General features: G+C 38.4%; 2 protein-coding genes across 4 annotated transcripts in view; one reads left to right on the plus strand and one right to left on the minus strand.

Moving 5' to 3' along the window:
• Positions 1–947: 947 nt before the first annotated feature.
• Positions 948–1,489, minus strand: LOC108150700. The gene has a single exon (XM_017278964.2). It carries the CDS (start codon positions 1,429–1,431, stop codon positions 1,228–1,230), a length of 204 nt encoding a protein of 67 aa, XP_017134453.1. The 5' UTR covers positions 1,432–1,489; the 3' UTR covers positions 948–1,227.
• A 1,761-nt stretch (positions 1,490–3,250) lies between these two features.
• Positions 3,251–21,978, plus strand: part of LOC108150705 — a 37,887-nt gene continuing 19,159 nt past the window's right edge. The window contains exons 1-4 of one of the 3 annotated variants that reach the window (XM_041708836.1): positions 3,251–3,312; positions 5,023–5,269; positions 14,628–14,789; positions 21,411–21,492. In XM_041708836.1, the coding sequence (XP_041564770.1) occupies positions 14,675–14,789; positions 21,411–21,492 (197 nt within the window). In that variant the 5' untranslated portion in view covers positions 3,251–3,312; positions 5,023–5,269; positions 14,628–14,674. Of the gene's footprint in view, positions 3,313–5,022; positions 5,270–14,627; positions 14,790–21,410; positions 21,493–21,978 lie in introns of those variants that run through there. The other 2 variants (XM_017278973.2, XM_017278974.2) reach the window with 2 other exon arrangements.

Below are 21,978 nucleotides of genomic sequence, written 5' to 3' on the forward strand. Positions count from 1 at the left end.
CGAATTAATTGAAAAACAGCAAAGTTTTAATTTGTTTTCATTGATTTTTCCAATTTTTCCGACCCCTTCAGACTTAAATACTAACTGCAAACCAAAGAAAACTTTTCGGAAGGGACAGACGATCATAGCTAGATCGACTCTCCCACTGATGCTGATCAGAATGTATGTAATTTATAGGGCCGGAAATGTATCCTTCCCTGCTTTGACAAAATTGGCTGAAATTATTTAACATTGGGCAAAGGACACAAAATATTGCAACAGGATTTCGGTAGACTGCCTGCATTCAGCACCATTGTCAAAGCCTCTAATATACTCCCACAAAAACTTGTTTGTTTGTAATTTAGTCCTTGTAATTTAGCTTTTACTCCGTTTCTCTTTCGAGTGTACTTTGAGAAAATGTAAACTTAACCTTATATAAGAACATTTGTACTCAACCGAAATTGTTTTATTTTCGCCACCATTTTCAGCTCAATTATAACATCAAAAAGTAATTTATAAATTTTATGTTAATTCGATTAAAATTTAAGGTATCCCCTTAAAAGTTCCGCAAGCTTTATTTTTTTTAATGTAATCCGCTCTCAATGTAATCCACAAGAGAAAATATTTTCATTGAGCAACACACAATCTTCCACACCAACTATGTGCAATTAAAGTCTGGCGTTGACCAAATCTGCAATTCAAAATTTAATTCATGCTCTACATATGTATGTAGACTGCAAACTAATTTCTGTTCTGGGTAATCGTGCCACAATTAAAAGAAAAATATTTAAAAAAGAAGACGAAACTACTTTTCTCTTCGGTCGCTCTATATAGCAAATATGCTTGAGATATAAAAATATAAAATTAAATTAAGAGGGCTAAATCTACATTAACCGAAAATGTAAATTTAAATGAAATAATGTTGTGTTAAAGAAGTTTAATACTTTAAAATTGAGAAAATGCATTTATTCATTTATGCATTTATTAAAAACTTGTGATGCAGAAATACATTTATTGCTTACAATTGGTTGAATAATTATGATACAACTGATCTGCTGGAGTTATTGCTCCGATTTGTTTGGGTTACCGGTTTGGGCAGTTGATGTTGATGTTATGATCTCTTTTCCTAGCATCCCGTTTGGCCTGTTTTATGCGGCCCATTAGCATACATACGAACAGGATGTGCACATGCTTGATCCAAATTCTTTTGGTTTTCCATGTCGGAGATCAATTTGTGCCACGGTTGTTCTATTCATCATCGTCCACAATATCGGGCGTATATAGATCGAATAATTCGAGAAATTGGGCAAACTTCTTGCCTAAATAGCCGCCTAACAGAATGCCAGGTATGACAGTGCCCATAATGCCAATATATAGGTGTTTGTTACTACTCTTTGGAATTTTTTTGAGTTCCTTGAAATCTTTGTGCGTATCGTCTCGACCAAATGGCATTTTCAATATTTTGGTGTAAGTAGCTGCTGAAGTGTTTTTAGGAAATCGAATACAACATTATTCTGATGGAAATGTCAAGACTTTCTCCGGCCAAATTTGGCCAGGCACGGCCCAGAATCTAAAGTCGGACCGAAACCCTCACGCGTTTGCCGGAATATTTAAGTGCGCGCCCCATATGGCACTTCCGTTCTGCTGGCTAAACCTTCTGATTTTATCAATTGTCTGATTGTCTTCAATTGGCTGGCAATTGTCTACGTTTCCGTCTAAGGAGGTGAATTGTCTTTAATTTAAATATTGGACTGCAGAGGCAAGAAGGATGGTCAAAGTTGGAGATACTGTAATTATTTTCCAAAACATAGAAACAGAAAACAGAACATACTTCAGAAGTCATTAAAGAATTTCCTCTCTTATATTTTGTACCGTCTTATCTTCTTGCCCTTTACTCCTAAACAACATTTTTAATTATACTCATAAAATGATGATTTGTTGTTTTGAAAAGCAAAACAAAATAACCCCATGAAGATTGCTTGGAGGAAGTCTAGTTGAACCGCTTACCCCGTAATTATATTAATTTATTTTCTGATTGTGTGAATTGTATCTTTAAGTCTGATTTATGTTTCAACAAGAATCAGGTAATTTTTCTGTATCATGCCTTAATATTTGAAAATTAGAGGTAAAACCAAAAGGACACCATTTAATAAACATTTTTATTTTTATGTTTTGCCAGTTCAAGGTCAAGCATTTTTGTAAAAATAAATAACAAAAGATTATTCTTTTGTTCGATTTGTATTAAAAATGTATTGTACATACAAAATTAGTAAGAACCCTCGATCTATATTGGTCGTTCCATAATTAATAATTATAAGTTTTACTTATAAATCGCATTTGGTCAATATTGGGCTGATTATGGGAAAATTCAATACAAAGAGAAGGAAAAAACTGATTAAAACAAGGTCAATACAACCTTCGTAGACATAAAATGAAGAAGATATAAATTGATTTCAGCCACTTAAACGGAGGAATTTAATGACTAAGAAATCTTAATTTAATGGTTTACTCCATTTCCCATTGACTCTTTGATAAGGGTTGTTTTCGGAATCCTTCTAGTTTGGTCTTTAGAAAGAGCAAACTTGATAGTTGGGTAAAACATACCATTAGTAGCTCAATTACTCTGCAATAATAAGGATTTATTTAACTCATAAAAATTTAATGTGCGAACATTTACTCTTATAGAGGGTTCGTTGCTTAAGTCTTTCGTTAGCCATTAATAGATTTCGCTTCCGTTTGGCATTTCGCACGTCTTGCATAGTTTATGGCTCCGTGAGGGATAGAATGGGTAATTACAAAAAATAAATGAGTAAAGAAAGGCCTGTTTCAAAGACTTACAAGGGGTATGAGTAATAATCCCTCTTTTATGACCCACTCTATTTTGCGGGTGAACCCTTTTAGCAAGTTCGTTACTTGAGTTACTCGTTACACTTTGTAGGATTCGGCTTCCGTTGCGCGGCAATGTTTGAAAACAGTTAGCAACCCAAAACCGGTGGGTGGGTAAAACCCACAGTCGTCTTCACATGTCCCGGGTAACTGACTGAAATTTCCCAGGAAACAAGGACGACACGACTAATCCTGCCGAGACAATGCAGCCCACGTATTTGGCTAGGTAGCGTTTCTGCGGCGAATTCGCACAGCCGGCTAAAACTCCAGGCCGTCTTTTCAGCCGAATCCAACGGCGGCGAACGACGATCGACATGCCGGCTCACCAGCCGCTAAAACCCATATAGAAACCTAAGAAAGCCGAAGCTTTCGGGGCTTTAGTTTGCCTTCGACTGTGGCGCGTAGTGGACGTTCAGAGGCTGCGGCGAACCCAACCTCTAGACAAGTGTATGTATCGATCCCACTGGGTTTCTGTGAGTGAGTGTGAGCCAACGAACGAAACGAATCGAAACGAAAGCCGTTAAGAAGCCGCCTGAGAAGGCAAGAAACGAACGGCCATAGGAAAATCTGTAAAACGGGCACGTCGAGCTGTTTTATTTTCCTCGCCAGTCTCACATTTCTACCAATACCAATACCTATACCTATACCTGTACCTATACCAATACCTATACCTGTACCTATACCAATACCTATACCTATACCCATAGCTATCTTTTCTGGCCTGCTCCTCGTCTTTTTCTTACCTTCTTGCTTTTTGCTTTCTGCTGTCGTGTCTTGTGGTCTCTGTGTGCGTGGACTGAAACTTCAGCTTCAGGTGCAGGCCGCGCTGAGTTTGGTGAACAAGTTTCAGTCTGAGTTTGGCCTTCGTGTGGCATGGTACAGTAAACGCTCCTCGGGTTTTCAGACATCTTTGTGTCCTAACTATAAGTGCTTGTGCAGTCTATGAATGTATTTGGCTGGAAACTGGATTTTATTCAATTGTTTTGCGCAGCAATGTGTTTGATTTTGTGTTCGTGTTTGTTTGCTGGCTAGCGAAAAAAGGATTTCTGTGCATTTTAATGGAGGCGCGTGCTTGGATCGTGTGTGTCTTATGAGGAAATTGACGATTACATGGCAGCCAAAGAAAATAAAAGGAATTTTACATTTTGTAAAAAGTGTAATGGACAATCCTACAAAATCAGTGCATAAACAAATAACAATAAATACCAGCAATTAATTTAATGAATATTTAAGATATTTTTTTAAAATAATATCCAAAGCCGAAGATTTTTTTTTACAAAAACAGGAACTCCATTTTAAGTGGAACAGTATTTCTTCTTCAGAGCTATGCCGCTATTATTCTTTTATGTTGTTTTTAACCAACCAAGTTAGTTGAACTTCTAGCATAATTTGTTCTCCGTAGTTTCTTTGCTTCTCTTGAGCGGTTCGGTTTTTACCAGTCCATTAACTTGTCTGTGCCTTTTGCACTTTACTTTGTTAACTGACGTTAGACTACCGCCAAGTCGAGTACCTGTGTGAGTAACTAGTCCATCCAAGGGGAGTAACACACTCGGGTACTCACTTCGCACGCCAGCTGCGCATTTACGCTCCCATTACCCGCGTAGGAATAACAAACACACGGGAATAAGAAGCAACACTGGCCACCAAGTGCTTTGCGCAATGCCCAAAGAAATGGTGCGGCCAGAAGGAACCACAAAAAGTTACCGAAAAATAAAAGGGCTGTGAAATTGCAGTCTTGTGGTTAAAGATTGGCCAACAGCCAGCTTGAGTTTGGCAACTCCAGTATTCACTTACCAAAAGTTTGTGGCTTAAGTCATTTGTTTCGAAGAACAAAAATCTGAAATAGAAATTCTTTCAGGCCCCTCCTCTCCAGATTTTCACCTAATTAACATAAATATTTCTTCGAACATTTTGGTGAGCTTGAAACCCAAATCTTCCCATCGCCTTTCGAAGACGTGCTCCGACTTGAGACTAGAATTCTTGGGTTGACTGGTTTCGGATCTTTCACGGCATGCATAATTAAACAGACCCAGCCCCATTAGACAAACTATAGATAGTAGGACAGGCCGAGCCGATAATAAATAACATTTATGTGTCGCGTTTTCTTTTAGCTTTGCTTTTACTTTAAAATTAACCAACTTAAATATCTCCCTGCAGTGCAACACTGGCCTTGCCCATTAAAAAGTATAAATAAATAAAAAGAAAAAAGCATCAAAAGTTGCCATAAAAAACTGACACCGCCGTTGTCGGGAAAGGGAAAAAAAACGTCGTTGTTGTCGCTTTTGTTGAGCTCAAGGATAACCAGCTGACATGCCACATAAATCGGAATACTGAGCATACGTGTACGATACATATCCAACCCATATAGTGGTTATATTTATAGCTCCAGCTGCATATATAAAAGGTGAGTTGCATATTGAAATGGCGGCGAATAAGCCGGAAAAGAGTGGGAATGGGAAAAACTTGGGCTGCAAAATAACCACCAACATTGGTTGGTAAATACCTAGCTTCCGATCTGTAGATGACGTTATGTTCTTCTGCCTTTTAGCTGACTTCACTACATGCCATCACTAAAACTAGCTTTACACTATCAATCAATAAACAATAATGAATAAAAACCCATTTCAAGCCACGCCTATTTTGGCTTCAGTCATTGCGCAAAAATTCAATTGTATATATATCTGCATATACAGCCATAAACAATGCCATGCTTTCGTTTTATCCAACAATTTGCAATTAAACTTCGCTTTAATTGTGTTTAAGTAATTGATTGATTCCACTGATTGAGCAAACAATCGCCGTAGCGAGTGTGGTTATGCTATAGGCCATATAAAGACTTCAATATATATATTCCCACTTACCCATAAAAAGTAGCACACCCCGGCAACAATAAGAACAATTTCTTTTACTTTCTATTAAACAAAACCTAAAAAAGCTTCGATTGTCTGTCGGCAGTGTCTGACTCGCCTTTGTTGTCACATTCATTCAATAAAGGCCAAGTTGGGTTCCCCGAAGCCCCCGTAATCCCCGAACCCCTCGAAAAGACGAAAAGCGAGAGCTACCCAAACAGTTAACCTCAATTTCAAGACGCACTCTGCGCGCTGTTGTTGTTGCCTAATAACAGAAACCGAAACAACCATAGAAGTGGTAAAAATTTCACTCAACTCGAAGTGAAAAGCAGAACAAATGACGTACAAGACCATCACAAAAACCTCATCACATCTGCAAACAACCCACTATAATGCTTTTTATTTCGTGGTTCATTTTTGGCAATGCTATTTGGCAAATATAAACAAACTCGTTTCTTTATTGAAATTCGTGCCATGATTAAGGAATCTGTAGAGAGATGAGTTCTACTTAAGTCATTTCCATGGTTTGGCAAAAAGTATCGAAACGAGTAAAACTTGTTTTAGCGCGTGCTTAGTGGCTAAAGTCGCTTTGGCTTAGTCATAATTTGTATATTGGTATTTGGCTCAGAGCTTCTAAACGGAAGTGTTTGCCAGATTCGTGAACAGCGTTAAATGGGGATGGCAAACTCCAGTAGTGAGTGCCAGTTTGTTGCTTAAGTCTTTTGTTTATTGTCAAGTGTAGCTTTGGGCTTTCCAAAACCATTCTTAAAGAACATTTAAGGAGCTAAAGAACAACCTTTGTGTCAATTGTTTTACCAATTTTCTTCACTCAAAGTTGCGTATTCGTAGGGTAAACCTAACTAAGTAGCATTAAGGCTTTGGGCTGACTCAATTGATATAATCCCCCGTTTCACAGGAATAAACTCCTGAAAGAAATGCCAGAAAGTCATCTATTATGTTGGGTACGACGAATAAAGTATTTAATTTCTAGACCTTTTTCGAAGGTCAATAATTGGCTGCTGATGCCAAAGAATCGGCAGGTAGACACCCTAAAAAACACAATAACAATGTGAATGTTCGCCGCAATCACAGGTAAAGATTTAAAATCGACACATTTTCAAAACTATACCGAAAGTGCGAGAAGTCAGATGAAATTAGAGGAAAAATGCATTTTGTATCTAGCTAAGAGAAGACAAATCTCCTGCCACATATCAAGTGTCGGTTGGCCATTAAAAGAAAGGAATGCCAGGGCGTGGTCTGAGTTAATCTTCAGAGAGATCCATCAGTGAGCTGATCCGGACTAAGATCTGGGCCGACATGCGAGTAACTTATTTGGGGAGACCGATGGTTATTCCCTGCATGTCTGGCGTCCATCAAATCATTAAATAATTATAGCAATTTGATTGGGTCAACAATTTTCTAGTCAACAACTTTTTCCCGGTAACGAAAGTTTTCGCTTCTGAGCATCTTGATTTTCAATTTTCAATTTTGTTATTTTTAAATTCTCAACTTCCGTCTCAGCGGCAGTGAAAGTGCCAACGAATACCGAACTCATTCTAAAAGCGAATTAATGGTCATCTCTGCGCTCTCTACTTCTCGGCGGCAAAAAGCAGCTTAATCATGTTGAAAAGCAGTTGACAATTTCATAAGTCTTGCAAGGTGGGCGCTTTCACGGCGCCATCAGCCATCTGACATCGCTGGTCGATTAGTTACAATTGCCACAAATTTTCTTTATTTTTCCATCTCCAGCTCCCCTTTTCTGTGCGTTTTCTGTTTCTGCTTATGTTTTTAATTGTGAGAATTGTGTGGAAAAGTGGAGCTCACTCGCCGGGAAAAAGCGGAGAAAAACAGAAAAAATTTGACGCTGTCATTGTCGACAATTGTTAAAAATAGAAAAAGCGATCGAGCTTAGCGAGGCGAGCGGAACTGTAGAAATGCCCAGCACAATCGTACTTATAATCGAGCCAAGTTATCTAGCTTGTCATCTTCTAGCTTGCAATTCTCCCAAGCTCCTCCATTCACTTTCGGAACTATCTGCGATTCCGAGCTGCCGAATCTCGAACACAGAATTCACATGGCTGCCTCGCACCGCATACACACCCAAACACAATGATCCCCCAACTGACTTTTGGGCAGAGTGTCTGACTCTTGACTTTGGTGTGCACATTTACATTAACATTAACCTGTTTTGGCTTGGCCGCCTTGCCTTTTTGGCTGCATTCTTGACGGCTGCCCATCTTCGAGCCACGCAGCTAAGGTCTCTGGTTTTAAAAAGTCGCTGCCAACCAAAGCTAAAAATGTAAAAACTTATGCTGATACTCTTGGGGATTGTGGATTGGGTTTAAGCTTCAATTCAATATTATATATAATATATAAAATTTGTAATTCTACTAACAATTTTATTGAATGTGAATGTTTTGAAATTGCTAGAAAAACCTACTGTTATTCGTGATATAATTTCTTAATTAAATCTTGAGGCTCGTATTTTTGTAAAATATGAAATATATAATAATTCAATTTCTTTGAATGTTTTTAATTTTCTACAGGTTGTTGTTTTTGGTGATATAATTTCTTCATTCATTTTCTGATATCGCGGGCGAGTCATCATTCTCTAGTTGATGTTGTTTTTGAAAACCTGTTGTTACTTTCTGTCTGACTTCATTTTGGCATTTCGGTGGGAGTACCTGTGTTTTTGCTGTGATGCGACTTGGACTTCTTCACTTAGTTTCAATTACAAAATGTTCAGCCTGCGGCAATGGAAAAGCAAAACTTTTCCTTGTCTATATACGAATTAAATATTAATTGCCTTCATCGCCCGCTTCTTGGCTTTTTCAGCTTGTGAAAGTGCTGGCCAGTGGAAATCACTTGACCATTTTGTGCCCAGCTTTCGACGGCTCTGGCTGTACATGAAAACAAATGAATGTTTTTGCTGCCGAAGTTGCAACGTTTTGCTGTTGGCGGAGGCAAGTAACCCGAAAAAGATAGATACAAATATGCGGATGGTGAAAAGTTACAGTTGCCTGGCTTTCGTCGAGGGAAACAGCCTGTAGCAAATGCTGCTTCGATGAGAAAATAAAACTAGTTTATTACTGCTTGCCAATAACATTAGGTGACCAATGAATTAACCACAGCAGAGCCCTTCATAGCTTATTAAACGATTTATTTTCTTGACCGATAGATTGGGTTGGCCGCAGCTTTGGCCACGAACAATTCATGTAACCCAAATTCCATGGCACTCGTAGAAACTAGTTCATTGGGTCCCTCCTCCGATCGGCCAGCTGCCCAGCTGGTTTTTCTCGCTGAACTCGCTGAGCTCCTCAAGCTCTGTTCCCCGAAGCTTGGGCTACCTGCCGTCGAAATTAAACACACATTTTTATGTTGAGCCAAAAGATCAATAGCTGCGAGGGGGAAAAGAAATCTCAAAGCCCGAAAGAACCACAATTTACATAAATATCTGGTTTCTTCTCAGTGTCCCTCCCCTTTCCTCATGACCATGCTGTTTGTGGTACACGAATTTAGCTCCACAACGGTTTACTGGATTATGGAATGCTTAAGCCCAATGAGAGTGAATCTGATTCGAGAACAAAGAGCACGAACTCTTTTATAATATTTTTTAAAAAAGTGATTCATTAAGTAAAAATTAAATGTAAATAATGGCAAACAACAACAACACTACATAAAGTACACTAAAATCAAGTTAGCTTATTGTAATACAAGCGTTCAGCTTGAACCGGAGTGACTGCCAGTGATAAGTCACTTGAATCTAAAACGGCTGGATTAAGAGAATGTCAACCATTTCGCTCAGCTTATCAAAGTCTAATTCAATCCATTTGAAAAGCACGTCGGCCGCTTTCTTTGATTTCTCACATAAAAGATTCAATTAAATGCAATGAAACCAATGCTGCATTTATTTATTATCAAGCTGTCTAGTCTGGATTGGTCTACTCAGCCTGATTGCTGGCCACAAGATAAATGCTTCTCTAACTGATCTCAATTGGTACTCAAACGACCATCATTCGTTTCATTTAACGACATCTTCTGTAATTTGCATTTGATCTTTGTTTACTGCCCTGGTTTCTCCTCGACGATTTCCTCTTCTCCCTCGGACACGCCAGCAACCAACTGACACCGAAAAACTAACTCAATTTGTAAGAAATGGTAAAAGCAATTGACCTTCGGGCCAAAAGAAATCAAAGTAAAATAATATTTGGTCATTAGTTGGGCAGCTACAAAAACTGGAAACGTGCCGCCCGCCTCTCCGTTGGCCAACATCGATTTGTGTGGCCAATATTGGCATAGGCGAAGAAAACACGAAAACAAAAGGAAAACCAGCAACGAAAAACACTGAAAATGCTCCCCAGACAAGTGCGCAAGTGAAAGTCCCAGACTTTGCCTTGGTGGAAAACTGTGGACCCGTGTGAAGAAGATGGTGGCCAATGCGAATTGGAAATGGAAATCTTAAACGCTGTCTCTAAAAGGCAAACAAACCGGCAGCAGCTGCATTTCCAATCACCAGAATCGAAAACCGGCGGCACAAAAAGTTCACCAGAAATTATGTACCCCGTTTGACTTTTACCATTTGCTCAACTTAGTCATCATTTTAAGGCAAGCGGTTTGATTTTGCTTGTGTTTTTGCTCCGTTGGCTGGCTAAATGTCGAAGGTGTCATCAATAATGGCTGCATGCGGAGCCATCGGCAACCGGTTTGGTCACAGATCGTTCCGTTTTCTTGTTGATACTCGCATGGCATATGTACGTACATATGTACGTTTGTATAGTATGTTTGCCCAGAAAATATTTGAATTTTGATTGCGACTGGTGTAGCCATGAGTCTTTTCCACACTTCTGCGGGTGCAGTTTTACCCTCCGTTCGATGGTGATTGCAAAATCCACAGCTTCGATGCGGATGGAAAAGGTTTTTCATAGTATGTTTCCCAACTCTTTTGTTCTCTGTGAAGGCTCGGGTCGTTATGCGGCTGATGATGAGTGGTTCTCTTGGCCGGAGGCTGTCAAGTTCGATGCCCAAGTCATTTGTTTTCAGCGTATATGTACACCGCTCGACTATTTTGAATGATACATTATTTTCATATCACACGCCTGAAGCTCTGTCGATACACACTCCCAAGCCAAGCAAGTTTACTAAATAAATTTTAATTAGCTATCTTCAGCTTAATCAACCTTTAAGCGGTCATGGAGCCATGGGAGTTACGAAAGTACACACTAAACGTCCTCACACGCCACCCATTTTCATGCTAATTTTTGTGAATCTTTCGAAACGATTGTTTTACTACGCGGCGAACTAAAGACAGACTCACCGAAATCAAAGCCAAATCAATGGGCGATAAAACAAGGCACTAAATCAAATAGCCCTGCGTCCAGACCTTTCACTCTCGTCGTCTTTTGCCTATTTGCATGCTAAATAGCTGGTAATATTACTTATTTATTATTAGCCAAGACAACATTTGCATTTCTCGAATGTAATCGGTTGCAGTTTGCATTTTGCAGTTTACTGGAGAATTGAAAATATTGTTTGCTAACCCTTCGTTAACCTCATCGTTTGTACCACCATCATTAGCGCAGATTATAATAGCTGAAAAAACGTTGTGCAGGGTGTTGACTTTTGACAGTTTTAATTAAGCTTTAGTTTGACCGCGGGCGGCAATTAAGTTATTAGTCCCTTGAATAATTTGTTTTCTATTTAAATCAGGAACCGAAATTATTATAATTTATATTTAAGTAAAACTTTTATTTTTTGGCTAACGGGCTTTTAAAAAAATTCTCTATTTATAGATAAGTTTAAAGATAACAAAAGAGATCTTAACAATATTTTAACCCAAAGTCGTGTTGTAATGTTAACAATTCTTTCTTTCGCCAGTTCCCTGAAATAATTTTTGTTTTACTAAAATGGGTTCTTCTTTTATTTAATTGATATATTTAAAAAACCAGTTCCTTCCCATGAGATATTTTCTATTTTGCTTTTGCTCCCCGATCTTCGGATGTTTGCTGCTTCGCTCAAAACTAATTTAATTAGGTTTTACCCAGTACAGCAACAACCTGGATATTAGTATGGTACTGTATTTTTTGTGGCGTGATAAGTTTTTTCCGTTTTAAGTTTAGTTTTGTAATACTGGACCGTTTTATAAAAAGCAACCACAAAATAGGTTTAGTAAAAACATTGCACTTATTTAGCCACGCTACTAAAATTAAAATGTAAATAAGTTATCGTTATCTGCCGAAAAAAGCTAAATCAAATCAAGAAGATTAAAATCAACTACTACGTAGTAACTATTTATCGCAGCTATCTTAGTAGTTCGACTTGGTTTAAATTTAATCAACATTTTTTTTTAAATTAATTGATTGCTAGTCAATTGCTCGTTCGGACTTAAAACCAACCCGTCAGATTGCACGAAAATATCATACAGAAGCCATAGGAATAATCGAAAAATAATTGAAAACAAATGTTAGCTTCGTTGTTTTTAAAATAAGTTATTTATTAAAATTTCAGAAAAGTAGTGTAAATTTTGGAAAAATTCAAAAATTAAATGGAAACCATATACCCATATACCTACAATTGTTTTAGAATTTTTTTTAAATTTATCAACAGATGTTATGATGTTGCTCTAAGCTATTGATGTTTTGTTAGCTTTCATTTTCAGGAAACTATATACAAAAAAATAAATATTTTTAGAAAATATTCATATTCCCACTACTTTAATTACTATCTTAACTGTACAGTTAAATATTAAAATTAAATGAATCTTCATCAAACGCCAAATGTGAAGAGTGATGCTGTTTAGCCTTCAATGGACTCACAGATTTCACAGTCAGCTAATGACAATGGTGTTTTGGTTAGGTCAAAGCCTGCACCAACGCCCATGTCCCCGCCCTCTTTTCCCCGATGTGTGCGCTTCATTAAACAGCAGAGTAAATAAATGTTGGGTAAACCTCTATAATTTTTGGCGCCTTCCGTTGAACGTTACTGCTGGCGCAGCCTAGACCTGAGTTGACTTCGGGCCGACTTGGCTCACCCACACAAAAACACCCATGCTGTTGGCCAAGTTGATAAACAGCCACAGGCACAAGCACAGTTAGCGTTAGCCATCGAACAAGTTAGCTGTTTGACGGCTGCAAGTTGCTTTCTGGGCCAAACCGCATAGTCAACTAATTGCACAAAAATGCGGCTTGCGGCTTTTCAGGCAGCAGCCAGAGTTTCGACTCCAGAGTGAGAAAACTCCAGGCGAGGGAAAACAACGCGTTGCATAATTCATTGCCCTTTTGCTTATATTAGTATTTTAATTATGATTTCTGAGCGTCGAGAGAAATAAACATAAACAAGAGTTGGCTTCGCTATTTTTCTTAATTAGCGCTGAGTGGTGCGTGCAGTCTAAGCTTACTTGCAAATTATATTTGTTGTCTTCTCCCCTTCAATAAAAGCCGCCAAGACCTGTCTGGCTATAAGCCGCTTTTCAATGGCTTTTATTCACAATCTTTTTCGGGCCTTAAGCCTCTCATTCGCATGCAACAAGTTATCTAATGTTTCGCCGTTGTGATGTTGATGTTGGTGTGTATCTCATTGCAAATGAAACATGTGGCAGGGCGTTTGCCTTCGCGTTTGACTAAATTTTAAGCCGCGATTGAGATTTCTCCCAGAGACAATTTGCGGAAGTTGTTAATGGACTGGGTCTGCGACTGGTCTGAGTCTGGACCGGGCGAGTTGCGTTGGGGATTTGCATTACAAATGCAGTTAAGAAACACACACCACTTTATTTACACTTTGTCAATCAGCAATGCATATTTATCTCAATAGGTAGGCCAACGAAAGATTTAAGCAACAAACATGAAAGTTATGTTATGAAATACGAAAATTGCAGAAGTTGTTTAGTAAAGTTTAAGGCCTTTTTTTTTACCAAATTTTAAGCTATTGACACTGGCCTCATCTAGCCTCCACCCCAAAACCAGTTCATTTAGCACTCGATTTCAAATAAAAACTGTATTAACATGCAACTGTACATCTTGTGTTAGCTAGTCTATAATTACTTGACAATAACGGCAACCTTGCGCCTCGATCTCCGTTTACAGAGCGGTGGAAGGGGCAGGGGGGCAAGCCCCATGAACAGACCCCGCCCAGACACCCCAGACTTTATTTAGCTTTGGCTATGAATGAAAAGTCACACACACAAACCATATGACTGCAAACAAGTTCAGACGCCATCGTGATAAGTGACAGGCAAATCGGAATAACCTTAAACTTTGGGTTGGTCTATATAATAGCCATTTCTAACCCAGATTTTGACTCTTGACTTTGGCTCACAATTATTTTTGGGGTCCGACGAGCGATCATATATGTACTTTTAAAGATTCATTCAAAGGGTAGTTAAGGTTAATTTATTATGAGGTTGAATACAAATTTTGTATTTATGACTAATACTTTAGAGCGTAAGCTTTAGCTTTCAATTTCGTCAACACTCGTATTGGCACATTAGGTATTTCCCCATCTCAATGATTATAAATAACATCCACTCCGTGAAAGTCATCTCCCAAAAATGTCATTCTCAAATAGAAACAAATGCACTAAAACGAACATTAACTTTATTTATGCCATTATTCATTAGCTAAGTATATGCAAATTCTTTCGCGAGCTGTGGCTTACGGAATTCTCGAGAAACTTTCTAAAACCGATTGGCCGCAAGAACACGTGCTCAGATCGCACTGTAGTCAAAGTTTGAGTCAGCCGCACATAAATTTGCTAATCATTACCTTTTATCGGCCGAGGGTGCGAGTGAGGTGTGAATTGGGTTACCAGTTTGGTTATTATTTTATTTTTCGGTGGCCTGGGCGAGGTTTCTAACTATTTCACTCAGGATTGTTGCATTCAAATCAATGTTGACATTTGTTTCTCTTTTTCTGATTGCAGATTGGCAACAAAACACCGTGCTTAGCTGTGCATTAAATCGGTTCAAAATGAACCAATCGACGGCAGCCAATTCACATTGGCTGGCCGCTTTGCTGTCGTCGCTGCTGCTTTTGAATTTGCTACACTTAATCGGAGCCGACGAGGCGTTTTCGTGTCCAAATGGTAAGTTATATTCCCTAACCTCCTGTATTCCCTTACCTCCAGCAGCCCGAAATGAAGTATAAATTCCGAGTTGCATTTGAAACACGTGCGTGGCCAGCGGACGCAGGTGTGGCCCCAAAACCAAACCAAAACTTTGCGCATAAATCAAAAGCGTATATAATTGTAGTCGAGGCGGTTGGAAGCAGATTTGTCTGTGTGCTCTAATGGGTGTGCTTCGAGCTGGCAATTATGTCTTTAGGAATTTGTCTTGTCTTGACTGTTCTAAGCGCTGTTAATGGCGTAATTGATTGCCTTTGATCAGAGCGTGGTATGGTGAGCCATTTCCGGTTGCCAACGTGACTGAAGAACGCGCAAAGACAAAGGGTTAACAGATGCACCAGGAATTCGTAGCTGACCCAAATTATCACAACCAATTACTATTAATTTCACGCTGTTTTTTAAAAGTTCAAGTTGAGTGGTGGGTTTTGAGTAATCTCTAAGATTACAAATTAACCGTAAGGAATGCAATTTCCCTGATGATAAGCAGATAAAAGTCTTAACTCATTTTCTAGCTTGAAATTTAGGTGTCATATTGAGAAACATAATAAATTAACTTTTAATGATTATTTCTTTTAAAGCAAACCTTAATCTACTACTCGATTACTTATCTCTCAGTGTAGGCTTAGCCATATTTGTGTCATAAATATATCGCATGTGCTATAAAAATTCTTGGGCTAATGACAAAATCCACAAAAGCCAATAAGCAACCTGCTAAACGAGTTAGCACTAAACAAAACCTACATAATCAAAAAAAAAAAAACAAAACAAGAAAGGTAGTAAACTTCGGCAAGTCGAATTTTATATGCCCTTGCAGCTATGGCAAATTATTATTTATGTTATAATATTAATGTTTTATATAATTTTAATATTTTTTTTATAAGCTATGATGATTTTCGATTAATTATTGACAGTTATCTGATGTCGTTTACCGATTTAAGTAAAGTAATAAAAAACTATTAATTTATTTCGAAGTAATTGCGGAATTGTAATTATTTTTTTTTTTATTTTTTCCTGTTGTTCCAATGGGAGCTATATGATACAGATACTTAAATAAAATAAAAGCCGTAATTCTGAGATATCTAACAATAAACAATATTAATAAAAAATGAAAAACAGCGATTTCAGGAAGACAGCTTTCAAACTGAGAGACTAGTGATGCTGATCAAGCATATATACCATATATACCTTATAGGGTCGAAAATGCCTTCCTCACTGCGTTGCAAACGTCTGACTAAATTTATTATACCCTCTGCAAGGATATAAACCCACTCTGACCAGAAATACAATTCAGTAAGCCGAAGAGTGTGCAAAAAATGTGTACATGACGGAAGTTATGAGCAAGCTAATCAATCAATATGAGAAGAGGGAGTCGCCGGGTGGTGGAGTAAGGCCCATAAGCCTTTCACTTGGCTTTGCCACCTACACCACCTCGTAGAGTGGCCGATAACGGTTATTACATGTGCCAAACTCGTTTCTCTCCTCGCCATTACCATGTTCTCTGGTTCGTAGAATGCCATGACAGCATATATAGAATACTCCATATGAAGAATTTCCAACTCCAGACTTGGGCCCCACACAAACAAGATTTCTTAACGGTTTTCCGCTGCCGCTGCAGCTGTTGTTGCTGCTTATTTTTTCACTTGCCCGACTGAGTGACTGACTAACTCTGCACAGGGAAAAAAAAAACAATTTAAAAAACATTGATTGATCAACATCTTATTTACAAGCAATTAAAATGATTTGCTTTAAATTAAGTAGAAATTATATTAACACAAACCAACAAATATGTTGAACCATATGAAAATTATATTGTTTTAGTGAAGGAAAATCCATTTTATTGTCTACTCTATACACTTATATATAAGAATAGTAATGAGTTTATACCTTTTTATTACTAATATGAAAATTTTTAGTGCAGCGATTGTGAAAATTCAAAATTCTGTTTAAAAATAAAAAGAAACTAAAACATATTTTACAGCCATTAATGTGATTTCAAGTCAATTTTTAAAATATAATTAGTCTAAAATTTATAATTAGGCTTTTAACTGGTCTAATAACACGTGTTAAATAAATAAATTGGTGAAGTGTTGGTCTTCGGTCAAGGTTTTTCTCTCAGTGTACTTCTCCTCGGCTCCTGCCTGTGCCCGCTGTGCCACTTGCTGCCACCGACTCCGAGCCATCCAAGTCCATCTTTTAACTAGCTGAACAAGCTGCAGCTTGCTGTGCTGATTAACACTTGTGCACAGCCAAACAAGTTCGTTGCCTAAGTCTTTTATTTTTTAAATATTTTTTACCGCACTCAAGTTTTCCATATGCAGGTGTCTGTGTGTCGGTGACTTGTTTTAGGTGCAGTCGGTTGATTTTGGTTGCACACAGCCGGGCTCGAAAAATAGGCCAAACTCTTGCCAGTTGTTGCAGTTTTTCCTACCACTTAGCCGTTGCATATTGATCGATGTTATTACACCGATGCCAACATGGATGTGGACTCAGAAAATATGTTTTTGCTTTATGACTCAACTAATGGAACTCTGATGCTGTGCTATTAGTTGATCTGTCAGATGTTAAAGATGTGTGTTCAGTGTCAAGCAAACTGTGATGATGATTTGGGAAACTCCAAGTTAGATATAGATATATATATAAGGGGGAATTTAAAAAAATTTTGGATTGATTGTCATGACCAATATCATATGTTGGCATAATTTATAGTACTTCCAGATTTAGATTCAATTGACCCTTTGTTGTTAAAAATAATAATAATAATAAAAATATTTCATTCATTCATCCGAATGGCCATTTCCATTGGTCTGAAATAAATCAATTTTCACCATTTCCGTACTAACCGCCGGCCTAAACAGAAGTTGTACCGCCATCGGCCATTGGCGGCCACTAAAGAATCACGCCTAACGGTAAGAGCCTCAAATTGATGATGACCAACCCGACTCGGCTGGCAGACTGACAAACGTGGCTAAATCTATGGGGCATAGTAGTCGATCGTGAAGACTTAGAACGGAGAATTCCACATTTTCGGACACGCTTGAGTAAACGTTGCCGAGCTGCCAAGAGTTTCAAGCTAATTGAATGAGCATCTCTCTGTCTGTCGGTCGGTGTGTTCTTTGTGGCTTCTCCAGCCGCTATCCAAGCGTACACTGGCAGAAAACGAAGGCGATTCGGGTTGGCTGATAGAAGTTTCTGGGTCGGCGGGCACACACTTGGATTAGAGTACCCAAAGTGATTTATGAAGGAGCGACAATGTGCTGCCACCCTATTTGTAAAGCCTGTATGTTTTGCAGCTTTATTTATGATATTGAAGCATTTAGTAAGTCATAGAGCGTGAAATAAGCGTGCGCCCAAGTCAAATTAAACAAATTTACGTTATATGTCGGTGGCTTATGAGCTTCGTTAGGAGAAGTCCACACTTTTTCACCTCACCGATTTCTGTGTGAACCAAAATGAGGATGAAATAGTGAGAGATAAATACAATCAAAGCTAATTTAAGAGTTACAAAATATAATTTCCAAGAACATCTAAACTCTTACCTTGACTGGTTTTTAAGCTTTCTACGCACTCACCGAAATTAAGATCTCATTCTTCTGTAAAGTCGTTTTTTGTTGAGATTTAATGGCTAAGATTCCAGGTTGCTCTGCTGGCAATGGGGTTAATGAAATGAGCACACTAAAGAAGATTTATTGCAAGGTTTCACTTTTTCTTTTATTTTACTTTTCTTATTTTTTTTTCCAGAAGCACTAAAGACATTTCGAAAGAGTTAGTTTGAAAACAGGGCATGACATATTTATTTTGCCTGAAATTAAGTAATAAGTACATGCAAACCAGATAAGATCAACGCAAATATACCCTTTAAACAATTACGAAATTAAGGCTACAAAAGGCTGGATATGAATTATTTCATTAGCAAAGGTTTTGCTATAACTTAAAAATAAAGTTGATTACTTTATTATTCACTTAAAGAAACCTTCAAATTAGAATTCTCACACTTATGCGCAAAAAATAAATATGATTTACACTTAACCCACAAAAGTCAATTAGCTGGTGTAATGAATTGTTATTACTTTGACAAAGTGAATAAACACAAGAAGTAATCTTTCCTAGATACAAGCATAGAGCATATACCTAGACATCTAAAATTCTCACGTCTCTATATAAAACTAGATGATTTTTCCGTAAGAAATTCTCACATTATTAATTTCGTATTGTTTTCACAAGATCTTTTCGTATGCTGCAACCGCTGGGTCTGCCCAATGATCAGGCAATGGTGCAGTCAGCCGGCAGAAAGAGACGGACTGAGGTAATGAGAGAAAGACAGAGCGAATCACTTGGCCAAGTCACGCAGCAAGCATTTGCATAGGTAATGGCGCAAAAAGCTGGGTAAAAACAAGACTTCCTGGCAAGAATTCGAAGTATCTGGCACACAATTCAATAAAACCAAGCAAACGACAAGCGAGCGAATGCAAAGGCCAAGAGGAGGAGGAGGGCCGAAAGGCCCCAAACCGGCTAACCTTGTCCAGTTTTCTGTGCCTGTTGCTGTGGCTGTGGCTGCACCCAAGTCGAAGAGCGAGAGAATTTCCGAAGCCAATTGGCAGTTACGTGGCTTTAATTGCCCAAGTTCTCGGCTGTCACGGTGACATGGCCAGAAGGTGGAGAAAGAAGTATCTGCTGGCCAGTTGGGGGAGAATTTATCTGCAGCCATTAAAAACAATTACACGCGGCTTCTGTGCTGATTTAGATTTCCATTAAAGCATGTTAGGTAACCCAGAAAGATGGCCAAAGAGATCGAGATCCAGAAATGTCCAGTGCCCTCGCCGCCCCCTTTTTTTAAGTGGAACGCCTTACAGTTAGATGCGGTTATTTCGGCATTCAAGCATGGCTAATACAAAATTGCGCTGCGGTAAATGGGCAACAAATAAATAAATTCGAACAAATTGTGCGGCATGTAGCGGTTCTCTCAACCAGTTAGACAAACAAACAAGCCACAGCAAGAACGCCAGCAATTGTACAGTTCGTAAATTGGGTGGACCGGTGGTAAAATAGGTTTGCGGCTAGCTGTCTGATCGAAGATTTGGCTGCTAAAGTCCGCTTTTACGAGAGAACATGGCTTTCAGAAGGTACCAACTCGACAAATATAATTGATGTAACATTGAAGTGATTCAATTCAATAGCTCAAATTGCATAATCTAAAGAGGCTTAAAAGAAAGACAAAATTAATAGAAAAAAGTTATTTATATTATTTACAAAGAAGCATGAGTCCATTCCTGTTTGACACCATTTCAAGAAAAACTATAATATGTTAAAGTCAGTCATTAGCTAATCTTTAACTTTCCATCTTGATGTATTATAGAGTTTCCACAGATAATTTGCAATTTGCAGGGGTTTCCAAAAGGCAATTAAACTGAAATAGCCTAGAAAGAGTCACCTTGATTTCATTGGTAAATGAGAAATGCAATTTTTAATTGACCAAGCCTTATCGACAGGATGTTGTTTTCCATCCAAAGCTACACTTGTCTTCATCCAGTTGAATTCAATGATCAATTGGACGAGGAAATCGTGAAAGTCCCCTTGACACCCCAAGCCAGTCGAGAAAATCTGTAACAACTCGCCGACCCACAGAAAATACCGAAACCAAAGACCACATTAGCCGACTACTTTTGCCTGTGGCTTTTAAATGGCAACGCGTGCTTCTGCACATATAGTAAAAACAGCAAATTGTTTAGATACTCTTGCTCTTTGTTTTGGTTTCGCTCATTGCAAACAAAGAGTGTGTGTGAGTGCGCTTCGCAGCATATTTTAGTCAATTTGATTTTAAATGAAAGCTGTCAATCAAGCTGACTTCGAGGCGGTCCGAGTCCAAGTTTTGCCCGCAACTTTCCCATTTTACCAGGAAAAATCTTGGCATTCGGTGGAAAACGAAAGCGTCACAGCCCATTCGCGGATCCGTTGAGTGCTGCCCACATCTTAACTCTAATCTCGGTTGGCCCAACCACTTAATTATCCGTTGATTTGCTGTTTAAATTCTTGTTCTCATCGCCGGAACATGCAGAAAGTTATCAGGTGCTGGACATAAATTATGCAAAACGAGTTGAGATGCTGATTGGGGTCACCATACATCTCTACTTCTTTCCCAGTTGGTGGTGATGTTAAATGATTAAGAGCGCACAGTTTAATTTCCATGAAATAACTTGGCGGTTTTAAGCGGCTTTCGTCGCAACGAACACACATGTGGCTAATATTACCGTTGTGGGTAAATTAAAGTTCCCAATTCTTGATTTAAATCAATAAAATATTTTTTTATAATATTTGTACTTTTTCCTTTGTTTTAGTGATTGCAGTAAGAGGCATTCTTAAACAATTTTGTACTCAAATTTATTTTTATTTATTTTTTTCTGCATTCAGTTTAAAGCGTTTTACTTTTATAACGTGCTGGCAATCTATTTCACTAAATAAATAACTTTCATGTACATTTTAATTATAACAACTTACTCGCATAATTTTCATCAGTTTAAGAACAAAAACATTAATGTTCATTTGTAACCTTGTCTAATATCAGAACTCTTTTGTTTTATTTTCCAGGCTGGGAACTGCGCGGCTTAAACTGTTATAAATATTTCAATATCAAGCATTCGTGGGATAAAAGCGCCGAGCTGTGTCGAAGGTGAGTGGAGTCACAACCATAACCATATGATAATTTCCCTAACCAAACGAGATGATCATTATATTGTGGGGAAGTGGAAGTGTTCCGCTCTTTGTCATCGATCGAAGGGGAGAAGGTGTACCAAAAGCACTCAAGTTTTATTTCGCCCAGGCAGCTATGCTTGAATAAATGCGCTACCTGTTGTTCTTGATGGAGAGATGGTTGGTTGGATGGATGGTTGGATAGATGGATTGATGGATAGATGCTTGGTTGGTCAGAGCAATATATATATATATATATATGTACTTGTTCCAACAATTGCCGTTACAGCAGCGCATTGCATTTCCGTCGCTGACAGCTAACTGTCAATGCCAAAGTGGGCAGCAGCCAGAGCCAAAAACGCGAAAAGTCGACGGCTCTGCTGACCAAGTCTGAAATTGTTTTTCAGCCCGACTGGGCAGGGCTATCAATACACATGGTGATTCATAATTTTGGTTTCTTCGCCAA

The sequence above is a fragment of the Drosophila elegans genome, unplaced genomic scaffold (assembly GCF_018152505.1).
Source record: "Drosophila elegans isolate 14027-0461.03 unplaced genomic scaffold, ASM1815250v1 contig_397, whole genome shotgun sequence".
Taxonomy (NCBI): Eukaryota; Metazoa; Arthropoda; class Insecta; order Diptera; family Drosophilidae; genus Drosophila; species Drosophila elegans.

What these genes read in the sequence shown, in the direction of transcription:
- LOC108150700 (XM_017278964.2), bottom strand. Translation starts at nt 1,431, where the DNA reads ATGCCATTTGGTCGAGACGATACGCACAAAGATTTCAAGGAACTCAAA.